This window comes from Amia ocellicauda, chromosome 7, assembly GCF_036373705.1.
Source record: "Amia ocellicauda isolate fAmiCal2 chromosome 7, fAmiCal2.hap1, whole genome shotgun sequence".
NCBI classification, from domain to species: Eukaryota; Metazoa; Chordata; class Actinopteri; order Amiiformes; family Amiidae; genus Amia; species Amia ocellicauda.
Genome location: NC_089856.1, coordinates 145135 through 158992, shown reverse-complemented (window position 1 = coordinate 158992; position 13858 = coordinate 145135). Strand labels below are relative to the sequence as shown.

Genomic DNA, 13858 nt, shown 5'->3' with positions numbered 1-13858 from the left:
ACAAAATACACGACATAAAGAGGATAAATGAGAGGACACTGATTAAAGTTTATATTGTTTTATTGGAAAACAGTGGTTATTGCACAGTGGTTATAGGAAACATGTATAAAACAACATAACATAATCATCTGCAGTCTACAGTGAACATAAATCTTTTTTTTTTTTGTCAACAAACTGCTACTGCACTTTAACCTCCCAACTGTTTTTTTAATTATTTTGTATTACTTTTTCAGAAATACAATAGCATGGATAAACACATTCAGTTCAGTTTATACACAACAAGTCAATGAAAGTGTATACATAAACAAATATAAAAACGTAATTATAAAATCAAGTACCAGTTTATAAGAGTTAAAAGTTTACAAACACATAGCACATGAACTACAGCCCCTGGAGTGCCCCGGGTGGCGTTGGCTGCGAGGCTGCGCGGGCGGAGCTGCGCCGGTGTGACGTCACTGGGCTGTTGCACATTGTAACTCTTTCACAATCGGCCTGTTGACATTCCATTCCCACAGCGCTTGACCAACTATGACTTGCCCTGAGTTTCAGGCTGACTCGCTAAGGCAATGCATTGGGAAATGGCAATAGGTGCTGTTGTATTTGTGACTCCAGGGGTATTTCGGAAACTGTGATATTGAGGTACCGCTCTGTGTCCACTGGAACACGATCTTGCAGTAGCTGCAGTGTGTGTCATTATCAGTGTGATGTTAGTGTGTACTGACTTTGCTGGGGAGACAGCTGCTACCAACTAGAGTTCATTACCTGATCATTATTAATTTTCCTATCATCATTCTTCTTCTTCTGATTATTCTTATTATCATTATTCTTATTCTTATTATTTATTATTATAATGATTGTTAGTATGTGTATTGTTATGATTGGTGTTGGTGGTGGTAGGGTTATGTAAGTGTGCACGTCTGTTTCAGGAAACGTGTTATCGGCCAGCAACCAATGAAGTCTGAGAAAGAGAGGAGTGTGGAAAGTTGCCAGTCCGGTTTCTCCAGTCGGTCTCCGGTCCTCCGCCGTGTCTCTGATCGCCATGTCCAACAGCGCGAACAGCAACCTGTTGCTGATGCAGAGAGCCGTGAAGCAGCTGCGCCTAGAGGCCAGCGTCCGCCGGATCAAGGTACCGAGCGAGAGAGGGAAGCAGGGAGAGATACTGATGGTACCGAGGGAGGGGCAGAGATACTGACAGTGCCCTCAGCCTCGCGCAGCCAGTTCTCCTGCAAAACTGGGGCACCCGGGGAACAAACAGACGTTCAGTGCAGTGCGTGTATATCCAGTGTGTGTCCAGTGCAGTGCGTGTGTGTCCATTGCAGTGTGTGTCCAGTGCAGTGCGTGTGTTCAGTGTGTGTATATCCAGTGTGTGTCCAGTGCAGTGTGTGTGTGTCCAGTGCGTGTGTGTCCAGTGCGTGTATATCCAGTGTGTGTCCAATGCAGTGCGTGTGTGTTCAGTGCTGTGTGTGTGTTTAGGTGTCCCAGGCAGCGGCGGACCTGAAGCACTTCTGTCTGCAGAACGCCCACAATGACCCTCTACTGATGGGTGTCCCATCCAGCGACAACCCCTTCCGCCCGCCCAAGTCCTGCGCCCTGTTCTGAGGTACTGCACTGCTCTTTCCATCCTCTGCTCCCTCCATCATCTCTGTGCTTCTTTCATCTCTCTGCCAGTCCCCTCTGTCCTTTCAGCCTCCCTCTCTTCTTTTCATCCACTCTTTTCCATCTTCTCTCCTCTTTGCACTCACTTGTTTTTTGTGGACTGGTGGACTGTGAGTAAGCGCTGTGAACTGGCTGGACTGATGTCTTCTCTCTCTCTCTCTCTCTCATTCTTAGGAGTTGACAGAAGATGCTGAAACTTTGAAAACAGCCTCCCCCCGATACACTGACCCCCTGACACACTACAACACAGACTGTGGTCAGAACACTGCAACATTGACGCACATCCTGCTGCACTGACACAGTTACACTACAGGCCCCACACACCCCCACTGCACCTGTGCCAAAGGTACAATCCCCCCGCTGAGCAGGGCAGGGCACACACTGACGAACCTGAATTGCTGCATCTGTCTCTCCACCCCATCCTCACTTAAGCCCCTCTCTCTTCCTCGTGGTCCATTGTGCAGTCAGTGTTCAGTAAGCCCAGCCCTGTGTGTACTCATGCACGCAACACAAACGCACAACAGGTTAAATCAACATGTTTTTGTGTGTTTTTAATTAACTGTTAATTAAAAGTCTAGTGCCTTAACAAATAATTGTTTCCAATGCCTTTATTTGTAGACTTCAAATATGACTAATTTTAACAGAAATGTGTGAATCAATAAAGAGCTTATTGTTTGGGAAGTACCGTGTGTCTGTTTCCTGTCTCTGACCCAGACAGCCACTGACTGTTCAGTTATTTATTTATGTTTACTGAATGGAGAAAAATCTGTATTTAATGGAAACAAAGCGCAGAATGAGTGTCTGCAGACAAACTCCCTCAAAGTGTTGAAAACTTTCAGATTAACTTCAATAGCAGGAAGCAGCGTTAGCATTAAAATAAAATAAACGAGGAGGGAAAACAGCTTCAAAATGAAAATGTCCAACAGAAGGTAGTATATGTGTGTACCAGTTCATAAATAATATTATTAAATGAGTGTGGGGCTGCAGGACTCTTCTGAAGAATGATAGCCACAATCAGCCAGGACTAACAGCACTCAGTGGGACAAAGTGACACTGTCTGCTCTAATTTTCACTAATTATTTTTCAAATATGTGTATGCTACTAAAATAAATAAGCAAACAATGAACTCTCCAGTCGCAGACATCACCCAGTGATTCCAGCATCTCGTCTGTTTAGATGGACATGTCTGGGTGAACACCATGCTGCGGTCAAATTAGTGTCAGAACACAGTGGTATACATTACATACTATTCAGCACAGGACAGATGACAACTCCACAGTGATACACCGGTAAATGCCCTTGTGTCCCACCCCCCGTCCTCATGCACAGTCCCAGCATGAGCACTGCTGCCACGGGCGGCTCGGCAGTCAATCTGTCTATGTGTGTGTGTGTCTCTGTGTCTGTCTGTCTGTCTGTCTCTGTGTCCCTTTGTCCCGTGTCGCAGGGGGGGCAGTGAGTTGCAGTTCCTGGGGCGGCCGCTGGGCGCCGCTATGGACTCGCCCCCGCCGGGGTGTGAGAGGCAGTGCGCCTGTGTGGCTCTGTTTCTCGCAGATCGAAGATGGCGGTGTCCGTGTTCCCCGGCGTGCGGCTCCTCTCTATCGGCGACGCGAATGGAGAAATCCAGCGGCACTCCGAGCAGCAGCCGCTCAAACTGGAGGTGAAAAGCACGCAGGACGCGGCCCTGCTCACCCTCTCCAACAGTAAGTGCATCCCCGTCGCTGCGCATCCTGCGGCCGTGTTGAGTGCCTCCAACGCCGGCCAGCGACCTCCACTCCGCCGCTGTGCTGCCTGCGTGTGTGGGGGGTGCTGCGTGGTGTCGTCTGTCTGTCCCGGCGTGAGACAGGATCTTTCTTCCCCGGGGTCGCTTCTGACGCTGCCCGGTCAGCCCTCGACACCGCTCCTCAGTACGGCCGCTCTACCAGGCGGTGCTCGGGTCTTTACCAGACCCGCACTGAAGTGCCCTAAACAGGGTAAATACCACAGTAATCACCCATATCGACACAGCGAGAGCGGCGCGGTTCCCGGGCCGGCGATCCCAGGTCTGGCGGCCGGCTTTGTCTCTCGTTAATCGAGTACTCCCGGCGGGCAACTGCTCGGGGCGACTCGTCCCGTTTCTGCACGGCCGGTGGGTCCCGCTGCGGTCAGGGCATGTCAGTGATGGTGGCGTCCCGGCTGCTGCGGGTCTTGGGGAGCCGGGGACTGCTGGGCTGGGGAGGGGGCTCCGGTGTCCCGGGCTGCGCAGAGCCCTTGTCGGCCCGGGCGGCTGTAATTAGATTAAGTAGTGTCGTGTGCGCAGGAATGCAGCTGCGCCCGAAACCGCCGCGCTGCGTGCGCGAACAATGGCCCACTCCCCTCGGCCCTCGACGCCGGCTCCGGGGCAGGAGTGGCGCATTATTGTTTAATTGAGGAGGACAACGGGGAGACGCAGCGGGAGGGGGCTACGGGGAGGGAGGCCTGGGAGAGCGTCTTGGTCGCGGGCCGGGCTGTGTGGGGCTGCGGGAGGGCGATGGGGGTTGCGGGGTCTTTGTTGTGTCGGCGCTGGGAGCCCCGAGTCTCCATTAGGGAGCCGGCGCTGCTCCGCTGCGCACAGGCCCGGAGCTCATTTAAAGGGCCAGCGTCCCACTTCCAGAAGCTTCACTGCGGTTCACCGCGCAGCGCTGAGAGCGGCTCCGGTTTTCACGGCTCTGCTGATCGGTGCTGGGAGTTAGAGGCACAATGGAGACCCAGTGTGATCCGCTCCAGGTGTTCTGCAGTGCAGCGGCCTGTTTTGAGTGAAATCCCCACAGACATAAGCCATGGTCAATATATTGTGTAAATTCTGTACTGCCTTCAGCTGCACTGAGATCTGGTCTGGCCTGTGGGACACTGGGGGCACACTGTAGTGTGGTGGGACACTGGGGGGTAGTAGTGTGGGGGCACACTGTAGTGTGGTGGGACATTGGGGGCACACTGTTGTGTGGTGGGACACTGGGGGCAGTAGTGTGGGGGGACACTGTGATGCTGCCTCCTGCAGCAGTCAGCCTCCTCTTGTGTGATTATACAGAAACGGGTCTGAGAGGGACCAGTGTCCTGGCACTGTGCTGTGAGCTCCACACATGTACAGACTGCATGCTCTCTGTGCTGACGTGTTCTGAGCATGTGCTTGTGTGTTGTTCTGTGTTCTGTGCATGTTCTGACGTGTTCTGTGCATGTGCTGACGTATTCCAGCAGAGGAGACGTGTGTGTTCAAGTGCACCGTGTCGCGGGAGACGGAGTGCAGCCGCGTGGGGAAGCAGTCCTTCATCGTGACGCTGGGCTGCAACAGCGTGCTCCTGCAGTTCTCCTCGCCCTCAGGTACCTGCTGTCTCCCTCTCTCAAATTCAAATTCAAAACAAGCTTTACTGGCATGAGATGTATTGCCCAAGCAATCGGGTACATTGAAATTATATACAATAACATTAAAAACTTTACAAATATAAAATGTTATTTACATATATTTTACATTATTAATGTGCTGTGTTGGTGGTTTGAAGACATGGTTGTGGTTCTCTGGCCAGGCTGTGATGTACTCTGCTATGATCATAGCGCTCTCTCACTCCCCCCTCTCTGTGTGTGAGTGTCAGAGTGTGTCACTCTGTGTTTGTGTGTTGACACACCGTACTGACTGACTTGCTGTTTTCATGGCACTGCTCCAGAGTTCTGCTCCTTCTATAACATCCTGAAGAACTGCCGCGGACACAACGGCGAGCGCTCCGTCTTCAGCGAGAGGACAGAGGAGTCCTCTGCCGTGCAGTACTTCCAGGTACAGCCTGACGCGTGGCCTGGCGCTCTGACACTGACCGACTGACCGAACTAGAGACGGACTTTGGGAGTCGCTGACGGGATGGGGGACAGCGACTCACTCTCAGTGACGGCCACCTCTCCCTCTCCCTGCAGTTCTATGGCTACCTCTCCCAGCAGCAGAACATGATGCAGGATTACGTTCGGACCGGAACCTACCAGCGAGCCATCCTCCAGAACCACACAGACTTTAAGGACAAGGTACCGGAGCAGACTGAGCCCGTGTGTGTGTGCAGTGCTTCTGTCTCTCCGGGTCAGTCGGTGCCCCGGCTGCCGGGAGAGGCTGCGCTGTGCGGGTTGTTACGTCACTCGGGTTAATGCTGTCTGTGTCTGTCCAGGTGGTGCTGGATGTGGGCTGTGGCTCTGGGATCCTGTCGTTCTTTGCTGCTCAGGCTGGCGCTCGTAAGATCTACGCGGTGGAGGCTAGTACCATGGCGCAGCACGCAGAGGTAACGCAGCGCCACACACCCTGGCACACACAGTACGGTCCGGCAGACGAGACGCTGAGCCTGTTCTGCCCCGCAGGTGCTGGTGAACAGCAACGGGCTGGCGGACCGCGTGGTGGTGATCCCGGGGAAGGTGGAGGAGGTGTCCCTGCCCGAGCAGGTGGACATCATCGTGTCGGAGCCCATGGGTTACATGCTGTTCAACGAGCGCATGCTGGAGAGCTACCTGCACGCCAAGAAGTTCCTCAAGCCCAGCGGTGAGTTGGGGCACTGACGGGCACGGAGCTCCTCTCTCTCTCTCTCTCTCTCTCCCTTCCCGTCTCTCGATCGCTCGCTTGCTCTTTCCTGTCTCTCGCTCACTCGCTCGCTCTCCCTCCCTGTCTCTCGATCGCTCACTCTCCCTCCATCCCTGTCTCTCTCTCTCAGGTAACCTGTTCCCCACGATCGGTGATGTGCACCTGGCCCCGTTCACAGACGAGCAGCTGTACATGGAGCAGTTCACTAAGGCCAACTTCTGGTGAGGAGGGGTGGGGGGGCAATGGGGAAAGAGGGGATGGAGGATTAAGCTGTGGAGGGTGAGGGAGGGTGGGTGTTACAGAGCCTCCAATCAGACTCCATCCTGCTGTCTCTCACCGCGCTGTCTCTCTCCCTCTCTCTCTCCAGGTACCAGCCCTCGTTCCACGGTGTTGATCTCTCTGCGCTGCGCGGGGCGGCAGTGGATGAGTATTTCCGGCAGCCCATCGTGGTGAGTGTCTCTTATTGTGCTGACTCTGGGCAGTGAAGTCAGAACCTCCCGGACCATCAGTCTGAGCGTCGAGTCTACGGACGAGCGCGGCGTCAAATACGAGACGTGGGCTAAAATAACAACACAGTGAACAGTGTCAACCCGCTGTGTGTGTGGCCTGTGAAAGATACGATGGAAGAATATGCTAAAACAAATATTTAACATCCACGTACTGGAGGAGGATCTCCCTAAAACGCGGCTACTTTATTTTTGTCTTGGCAGATGCTCTTAGAGGATACAAGAGCAAAAATACAGTACAAAATTACAAATTGGGCATAATACAGATTACATCTTAGAAATTACAAGTGTAGGTAAAATATACTGTTGGGTATTGAACTCTTTGGGGAGGGGTCTCATGTTTTGTGGGATTGCCGGTTGGAGGGACAGTGGGGGGTGAGAGCCGATGGGAGGGAGGGACAGTGGGGGGTGAGAGCCGATGGGAGGGAAGGACAGTGGGGGGTGAGAGCCGATGGGAGGGAGGGAGGGTGGGACAGTGGGGGGTGAGAGCCGATGGGAGGGAGGGAGGGTGGGACAGTGGGGGGTGAGAGCCAATGGGAGGGAGGGAGGGACGGCGAGGCGGGTGAGAGCCGATGGGAGGGAGGGAGGGAGTCTATGGTTTAGACTAGTCTAATGCAGTTTTATGCATCCGGCCTCTGGTGCTCAGTCTGAGGCAAGCAGAGCGCAGTGTGGAAACGGCGTCACACCGCGTGGCAGAGCCGTGGAAGCTGCCCTGGCATTCTCTGCCAAACCTCCGTCTCCTTCTGTCTCTCAGGACACCTTTGACATCCGCATCCTGATGGCGAAGTCGGTGAAATACACGGTCAACTTCCTGGAGGCCAAAGAGGATGACCTACACAGGTGAGCCGGGGGAGGACTCTGTGCTCGCTGCTTGGGAGGGACAGAGAGCAGATGGGTGCAGGCTGCGTAGAGGGTGGCAGGGATAGGATCCCGGTGTGTGCAGGGGCCACTGTGGGCCACACAGCCAGGACTGTGTTGTGATTTGTGACTCTTTGCTCCTCCCTCAGGATAGAGATTCCCTTCAAGTTCCACATGATGCACTCGGGCCTGGTACATGGCCTGGCCTTCTGGTTCGACGTGGCATTCATCGGCTCTATGTGAGTTCTGTGTCAGAGTGGGTGTGTCGGAGCGAGTGAGTGGGTGGGTGTGTCGGAGCGAGTGAGTGGGTGGGTGTGTTGGGGGGGGTGGGTGTGTCGGGGTGGTGGGTGGGTTGTATCTGTGTGTATGAGTAAGCCTGGTTCTGACCCGCTGTGTCCTGCAGGATGACCGTGTGGCTCTCCACCGCCCCAACGGAGCCGCTGACCCACTGGTACCAGGTGCGCTGCCTGCTGCAGTCCCCGTTGTTTGCCAAGGCGGGTGACACATTGTCTGGAACCGCCCTCCTCATCGCTAATAAGAGGTGAGACGGACCGAGACGGACCTCAGGCCACAGGGCTAGTGCTGCCTGACCCACACGACCCTGCACTGAGAGGGGCCAAACCCCACAGCTGTGCCAGAGATCAGTACACTCATATACACACACACACACACCCTGACACTGACGGACGCAACCTGATCCTGACACTCACTCACTCACTCACTCTGGGTCTGACTGCTCCGATCTCTCTGCCTCGCAGGCAAAGCTATGACATCAGCATCGTGGCTCAGGTGGACCAGACCGGCTCCAAGTCCAGCAACCTTCTGGACCTGAAGAACCCTTTCTTCAGGTGAGAGCGCAGCTGAGGGCCGGGGGGTGCTGTCCATCTCGGGCTAAAATAATATTATAATAGAGTAATAGAAACTGTAGTATTAACGGGAGTGTTGTGTGTGTTGCAGGTACACAGGAGCCACCCCCACCCCCCCCCCCGGCTCCCACTACACATCCCCCTCTGAGAACATGTGGAACACAGGGGGGGCCTACAGCATGAGCCAGGGCATGGCCGTGTCAGGTACCACTGACGCACTGAGGGCTTGACACACTGAGACTGACACATTGACGCACTGAGGGGCTGACACACTGACACGCTGAGGGACTGGAGAGACGGACACTGAGACACACTCTCATGAACACGTCCACACATACAGCCCTGCCCGGGTCTCTGTACAGGCACTGCGATGTCACAGTGGACTGTGTTTCACTCCCTCTCTTTCTCCCTCCCTCTCGCTCTCTCTCAGGGATGCCGACAGCCTATGACCTCAGCACAGTCATCGCCAGCGGATCCACGGTCTCGCACAACAACCTCATCCCCCTGGGTGTGTACAGACAGGCGGAGTGACAGTGAGAGTGCCAGTCAGAGTGAGAATGAGAGTGATAGTGCCAGTTGGACGGACGGAGTGACAGTGATTGTGCCAGACAGACGAGAGTGATGGTGGTGGTGATTGTCCGTCTGTCCGTCTGTCTGGCACAGAGTGACAGTGATTGTGCTGGATGGACGGACAGAGTGACGGTGATTGTGCTGGACAGACGGACAGTGTGATAGTGACAATGCCAGATGGACAGACGAGAATGATAGTGACAGTGATTGTGGTGAACGGATGGATGGAGTGTTTGTGATTTGTGCCGGACGGAGTGACGGTGACACCGTGATTGTGCCGGACAGATGGACGGAGTGATGGTGACGGAGTGCCAGACCCTGTCCGGTGCCGTCTGTGCTGCCTGACCTGCACTGTTGGTTACACTGTGGCACGGGGCGGCGCACACGGATTGACCTTGTTCTCCCTGTCCCTCTGCAGCAAACACTGGGATCGTAAACCACACTCACTCCCGGATGGGCTCCATCATGAGCACGGGCATCGTCCAGGGTGAGGGTGTGTGAGACCCGGGGGGTTGTGTGGGTGGGTGGGTGGGTGTGTGTGTGTGTGTGTGTGTGTGTGTGTGTGACTCTATTTGTGAGAGTGTGTCTGTCTTTAAAAATGTTTAAAATACGCTTCCCTCTCTCCCTCAGGAGCATCCGCAGGCCAGGCGGGGGGGGGCAGCAGCAGTGCTCACTACCCAATCAACAGCCAGTTCACCATGGGGGGCCCGGCCATCTCCATGGCGTCACCCATGGCCATCCCTAGCAACACCATGCATTATGGCAGCTAAGCCCTGCCCCCTGCCCCCTGCCCCCTCACCTCTGAACTTACAGCCAAAAGGAAACCAAAACCAGACTGCTGCTTCCTTCCCCTGCCTCTCCACTCCTCCTGCTCTGGGTCCCACTTCCCTCCCTCCCTCCTGAGCCACAACCTCAGAGCCCCCCCATCTCTGAGTAGCAGCTGTACTTCCACTTCTGCCCAGAAGAGGGCAGCACCTGTCCATCCAATCAGACGCACAGACGGACAGCACCCCTCCCCCCCCGACGGGCCGCGGCTGCTCGTTTACTTTTATCAGTTGTCGGTGAACGGCAGGCGCGCTGGAAAGCTGGACTAGACCCGTCTGCCCACCTCTGTCCTCCTGTCCGTCCGTCCGTCCATCCCTGTCTGTCCTGCCGCCCCTCCTGAGTGTGTGGCTGCCCCTCCCCTCACGGAGCCTGCAGGAGATATGGACTCGCCCCCCCACTCCCTCTCCCCCACCACCCTGGCAACCAGCACGGAGCACATGGGGGCTTTCGGCCAATCGGCAGCCCCGATGTCCCCGAGGAACCGCCTTCAGGATGGTGCTGGCCAATTGAGACCCTGGGAGCCTGCTGAAGGGTGTGGCCTGCGGGAGGGGGAGGAGGCTGCTGGAGGCCTCGTGCGGAAACGGACACTTCACTGCAGCACCCCCACCCCCCCCCAACCCATGTGAGTCTGAGACTGAGAGACTGGTGGTATGCAGATCCCGTCCCCCCAGGCGGGGCCACTGCCCGGGACTCGGGAGCTTGACGTCACCCGATTGCAATTAGTGCTGAGCAGAAGAATCGTCTCGTTTGTAGAATTAACTCATGTGTTTTTCTTTTTTTTCTTTCACAAAAAAACAAAAAAAAACAAAAAAAAAAACAAAAAAAAAAGAGCAAATTAAAGGTTGATGGAGATCCTGCAGCACTGTGCCGCGTCTTTATCCTAAGGCATCTGGCCCGCAGCACACGCACACGCACTCCTCTCCCCCCCACGCTGCACTGTTCAGACACGCTCTACAGCGGAGCTGCTCCGGCCACGCGGGTCCGTTCACACTGCTTATGTGTTCATGGTCCTGTGCAGCTACAGCTCAGTCAGACCCGCTGGACAGGCCCCAGGAAGCCTGACCCACATGCAGGAGCAGGAGCGGCCCCGGCCCCCAAACACACTCACAGCCACTCGCCACTCCAGCAAATGTCATTTTAATCTCAACATAGAAAAAACAAACATAAATATTATTCTCTTTATAATAATCCCACCCCTGGGCTGCTGCGAGGCAGAAGCATCGTGGCCATGTCCTCCTCTGTGCTGGGGAGCCCTGGGCAGTGTGGCTCCACTGTCGCGTGCAGCGCAGGGTCCCGTGGCGCTCTGTCCAGTCCTGCCCGTCCCCTCAGCCCCCCACTCCTCTGCAGCAGGGCCCTAGGCATGGGTGAGGTTGAGGTTGGCTATGGGGGGGGCCTCTGAGGGAAGGGTCACTGTGTGAATGGCTGTCTGGAAGAAATAGAGCTGCAGAGAGAGAGGGAGAGGGTCAGAGTGTGGGCTGGTGGGGTTGCTGTTGGTACCGGGGGGGGGGGGGGCTCACCTTGCAGCCGATGGCAAGCAGCGCGTGTGCCAGGACGATGCCCGTCAGCGTGGCGAGGGCCACCGGCCTGCTGTCATCGCGGACGAGCGGCCAGAAGCTGAGCAGCAGCACCGCGCCTGACACCGCCGTGGCCCCCAGGATCAGTAGCCAGCGCAGCCACTCCAGCGGCACGGTCCACAGCACCTGCAAGAGGGGTGGGTCAGGATGGCATCCGCTGGGTGGGGGGGGTTACATTGGCGGCGGCGGACTCACGGCTGTGGGGATGTAGATGAACAGCGAGTATCCGTACACGCTGACCGTCTCCAGGAAGGAGTAGCTGCTGCGGCCGTGCCGGGTGCTGCGCCACTGGAGGAGCCCCCACACGCACAGCGGGGTGAGCCAGGAGTAACTGAACACCGCCAGCCCCGCGATGGACACTGCGGAGACAGACGGACAGACACGATCTCTCTCTCTATCCCTCGGCCTCACTCACTCCCCCTCTCACTCAGCGTCTCTCCCTCCCTCCTCTCTCACTCACCCTTGTGGAACTGGGGCCTGTAGTGATACTGAGGGTCGCCCTTCCGCAACAGGAAGGTGGAGAAATTCCCGCTGATGGCCATAGTGAACACCAGGGTGGCACAGATCCAGAATGGCCCTGAGAGAGAGAGAGGGGCAGTGAGGAAGAGAGACACTGGGGGGCAGTACGCGGGGGGGCAGTGCACATGTCATACCATACAGATCTGGGTTGCTACGGAGGTGGTGTTTCACAAAGTTTCGCCCTGGCAACGGCAGCAGGGAGCCTTTGATCCTGTCCAGCACCTGCGAGAGAGAGAGTGAGTGAGTGAGTGAGTGAGTGAGTGAGTCAGCAGGAGCGCCGCTGAGAGAGAGTGACTGTACCTGCATGGTGTCGATGTTGAAGAAGGACTGGTAATACTCGAAAGTCCAGAAGCTGGCTGCGGGCCTCTCTCCACTCAGCAGCTGTAGAGCACACAAGGGGGTTAGTAACGGTCACACTCAACACCGGGGCAGCCTGTGAGCCTTCAGACCCACCCTCACCTCCGACTTCTCCTCTGCGTCCTCATCCTCCGAGAGGTCAAGCTTTATGGCCCCGTCCCCGTCTGTGTGTTTGTGAATGGGGTTGGTGGAGGCACCTGGGTCAGCGGACAGCAGGTCTGCGGCCTCTTCGAACTCTGGGGGAGGGAGAGGGGCATCAGTGTGCAGACCTGGGCCGGTGTGATGGAAGCGGCTCAGGCAGTAGCGAGCACAGGGCTCGGGATGCACAATTCACAATAAAGAAGCTGTCCCCACTTTGCAGTGTTTACAAACGCAGACTCTTCAGCAGATGTCAGTCATCACTGCTCAGCACAGACTCCCGGCCCCACACTCACCTTGGAACTTCAGGTCGTCGGGGCTGGCCATGGCGCACCCTTCAGCGGGCAATCCTGCGGACACAAAACGACAGCGCGTCGCTCGGTGCTTCACAGCGGAGGGGATATCTGCGCCGCCGGTATAACTACCGCCTCCGTATTTAATACCCACTGCCCCGCTTTCCCAGGAGCTCACCTCGGTGTCCCGTATGGCGCTGCGCTGTGGGCGGGTTGGGTCCCGATCAGAGAGGGTCCGAGTCACTGAGAGCAGTACGATGAACCGCCGGACCCACGTCTGTCCGTCTGTCCACACCACTGTGTGTCACTGCGTCACTACCTCCACGTCACCCTTGTGACAAGAACCCGGATAACGAAAAACAACAACATTCACAACCCTGTCAGGTGACTGGGGATTGAAGCCAGAGTGAGATAGACACAGATGTAGAATGACTAGATAGGCTTACGTCATTGTGGTATGTAAAGAGAGACGCCATCTTGTCTAGGTGTAGCGCTGTACGATGCAATGATAAATAATCCATGTACGAAGTCTCTTTGTACAGTCAAGCCAAGGGGGTTTAATGGCGCTCAGAGCGTTTCCCCGGCGGAGGGCTTGCAGTGCGGGGCAAAATATTACCAAACTGATCGTGTTTCGCCAATTTGGCTTAAAGAGCCGAGTCTATATTGATGCTGGAAGCTCCTGACAGAGCGCGTCAAGCATCCGCCATTTCACAGCTGTGGTCTCCCGAATGATGCATACAACACGGCAGCACTTGATCATCTGACCAGCAACATACACACAGCGGCCGCGTTCACGACACGCATACCTTGGTGAGTCTGCGCAGACTTTATGCAGACTCTGCGACGAAACTGTCCAAGTCACCCGTCTGCATGAACTCAGCCGGAAAATATGTCACAATGTGACGCATCCACCGGCTGCAAAGTCTGCACAGCCGCGCAGCTGCTTAAGAGGGACTGCGCAGGAGCAGCCGCGGCTTCAAAACAACAAACCAGCGCTGAGTGACAAAGACATGCCAATCACAGAGACACTGCAGCAGCGCCACCTAGTCAGGGGGTGAATCACCTTGAGTCATGGCATGAAGGATCTTATGAATTTCACAAGTACAACAGAAATATAATATTTTAAAGATTGACA

The 13858-nt window shown here is 55.6% G+C and overlaps 3 protein-coding genes across 6 annotated transcripts; 2 read left to right on the top strand and 1 right to left on the bottom strand.

Annotated features, from left to right (window-relative positions):
- The first annotated feature begins 493 nt into the window (after positions 1 to 493).
- LOC136752402 (guanine nucleotide-binding protein G(I)/G(S)/G(O) subunit gamma-5) lies at positions 494 to 2337 on the top strand. Its single transcript, XM_066707705.1, has 4 exons — positions 494 to 639; positions 927 to 1126; positions 1474 to 1600; positions 1831 to 2337. The coding sequence occupies exons 2-3, from the start codon at positions 1040 to 1042 to the stop codon at positions 1597 to 1599; spliced, it is 213 nt and encodes a 70-aa protein (XP_066563802.1). The 5' UTR covers positions 494 to 639; positions 927 to 1039; the 3' UTR covers position 1600; positions 1831 to 2337.
- An 839-nt stretch (positions 2338 to 3176) lies between these two features.
- carm1 (coactivator-associated arginine methyltransferase 1) lies at positions 3177 to 10701 on the top strand. Of its 3 annotated transcripts, none has more exons than XM_066707701.1 (16): positions 3177 to 3356; positions 4867 to 4989; positions 5331 to 5437; positions 5572 to 5676; positions 5814 to 5924; positions 6001 to 6178; positions 6348 to 6438; positions 6585 to 6666; positions 7478 to 7563; positions 7731 to 7820; positions 7985 to 8122; positions 8340 to 8429; positions 8539 to 8651; positions 8878 to 8955; positions 9436 to 9510; positions 9648 to 10701. In XM_066707701.1, the coding sequence occupies exons 1-16, from the start codon at positions 3215 to 3217 to the stop codon at positions 9785 to 9787; spliced, it is 1749 nt and encodes a 582-aa protein (XP_066563798.1). In that variant the 5' UTR covers positions 3177 to 3214; the 3' UTR covers positions 9788 to 10701. The 3 variants fall into 3 exon arrangements, with proteins under 3 accessions (XP_066563798.1, XP_066563797.1, XP_066563799.1); XM_066707700.1 differs by having other exon boundaries at positions 4864 to 4989; XM_066707702.1 differs by having other exon boundaries at positions 3178 to 3356; positions 4864 to 4989; positions 9436 to 9504.
- A 262-nt stretch (positions 10702 to 10963) lies between these two features.
- Positions 10964 to 13646, bottom strand: yipf2 (Yip1 domain family, member 2). 2 transcript variants are annotated; one of them, XM_066707703.1, is made up of 10 exons: positions 13530 to 13646; positions 12902 to 13054; positions 12727 to 12780; positions 12395 to 12528; positions 12236 to 12316; positions 12070 to 12157; positions 11877 to 11993; positions 11612 to 11775; positions 11360 to 11542; positions 10964 to 11283 (listed from the first exon to the last, which is right to left on the bottom strand). In XM_066707703.1, exons 3-10 carry the CDS (start codon positions 12755 to 12757, stop codon positions 11197 to 11199), a joined length of 885 nt encoding a protein of 294 aa, XP_066563800.1. In that variant the 5' UTR covers positions 12758 to 12780; positions 12902 to 13054; positions 13530 to 13646; the 3' UTR covers positions 10964 to 11196. The 2 variants fall into 2 exon arrangements, with proteins under 2 accessions (XP_066563800.1, XP_066563801.1); XM_066707704.1 differs by lacking the exon at positions 13530 to 13646 and adding an exon at positions 13170 to 13493.
- Positions 13647 to 13858: the final 212 nt, after the last annotated feature.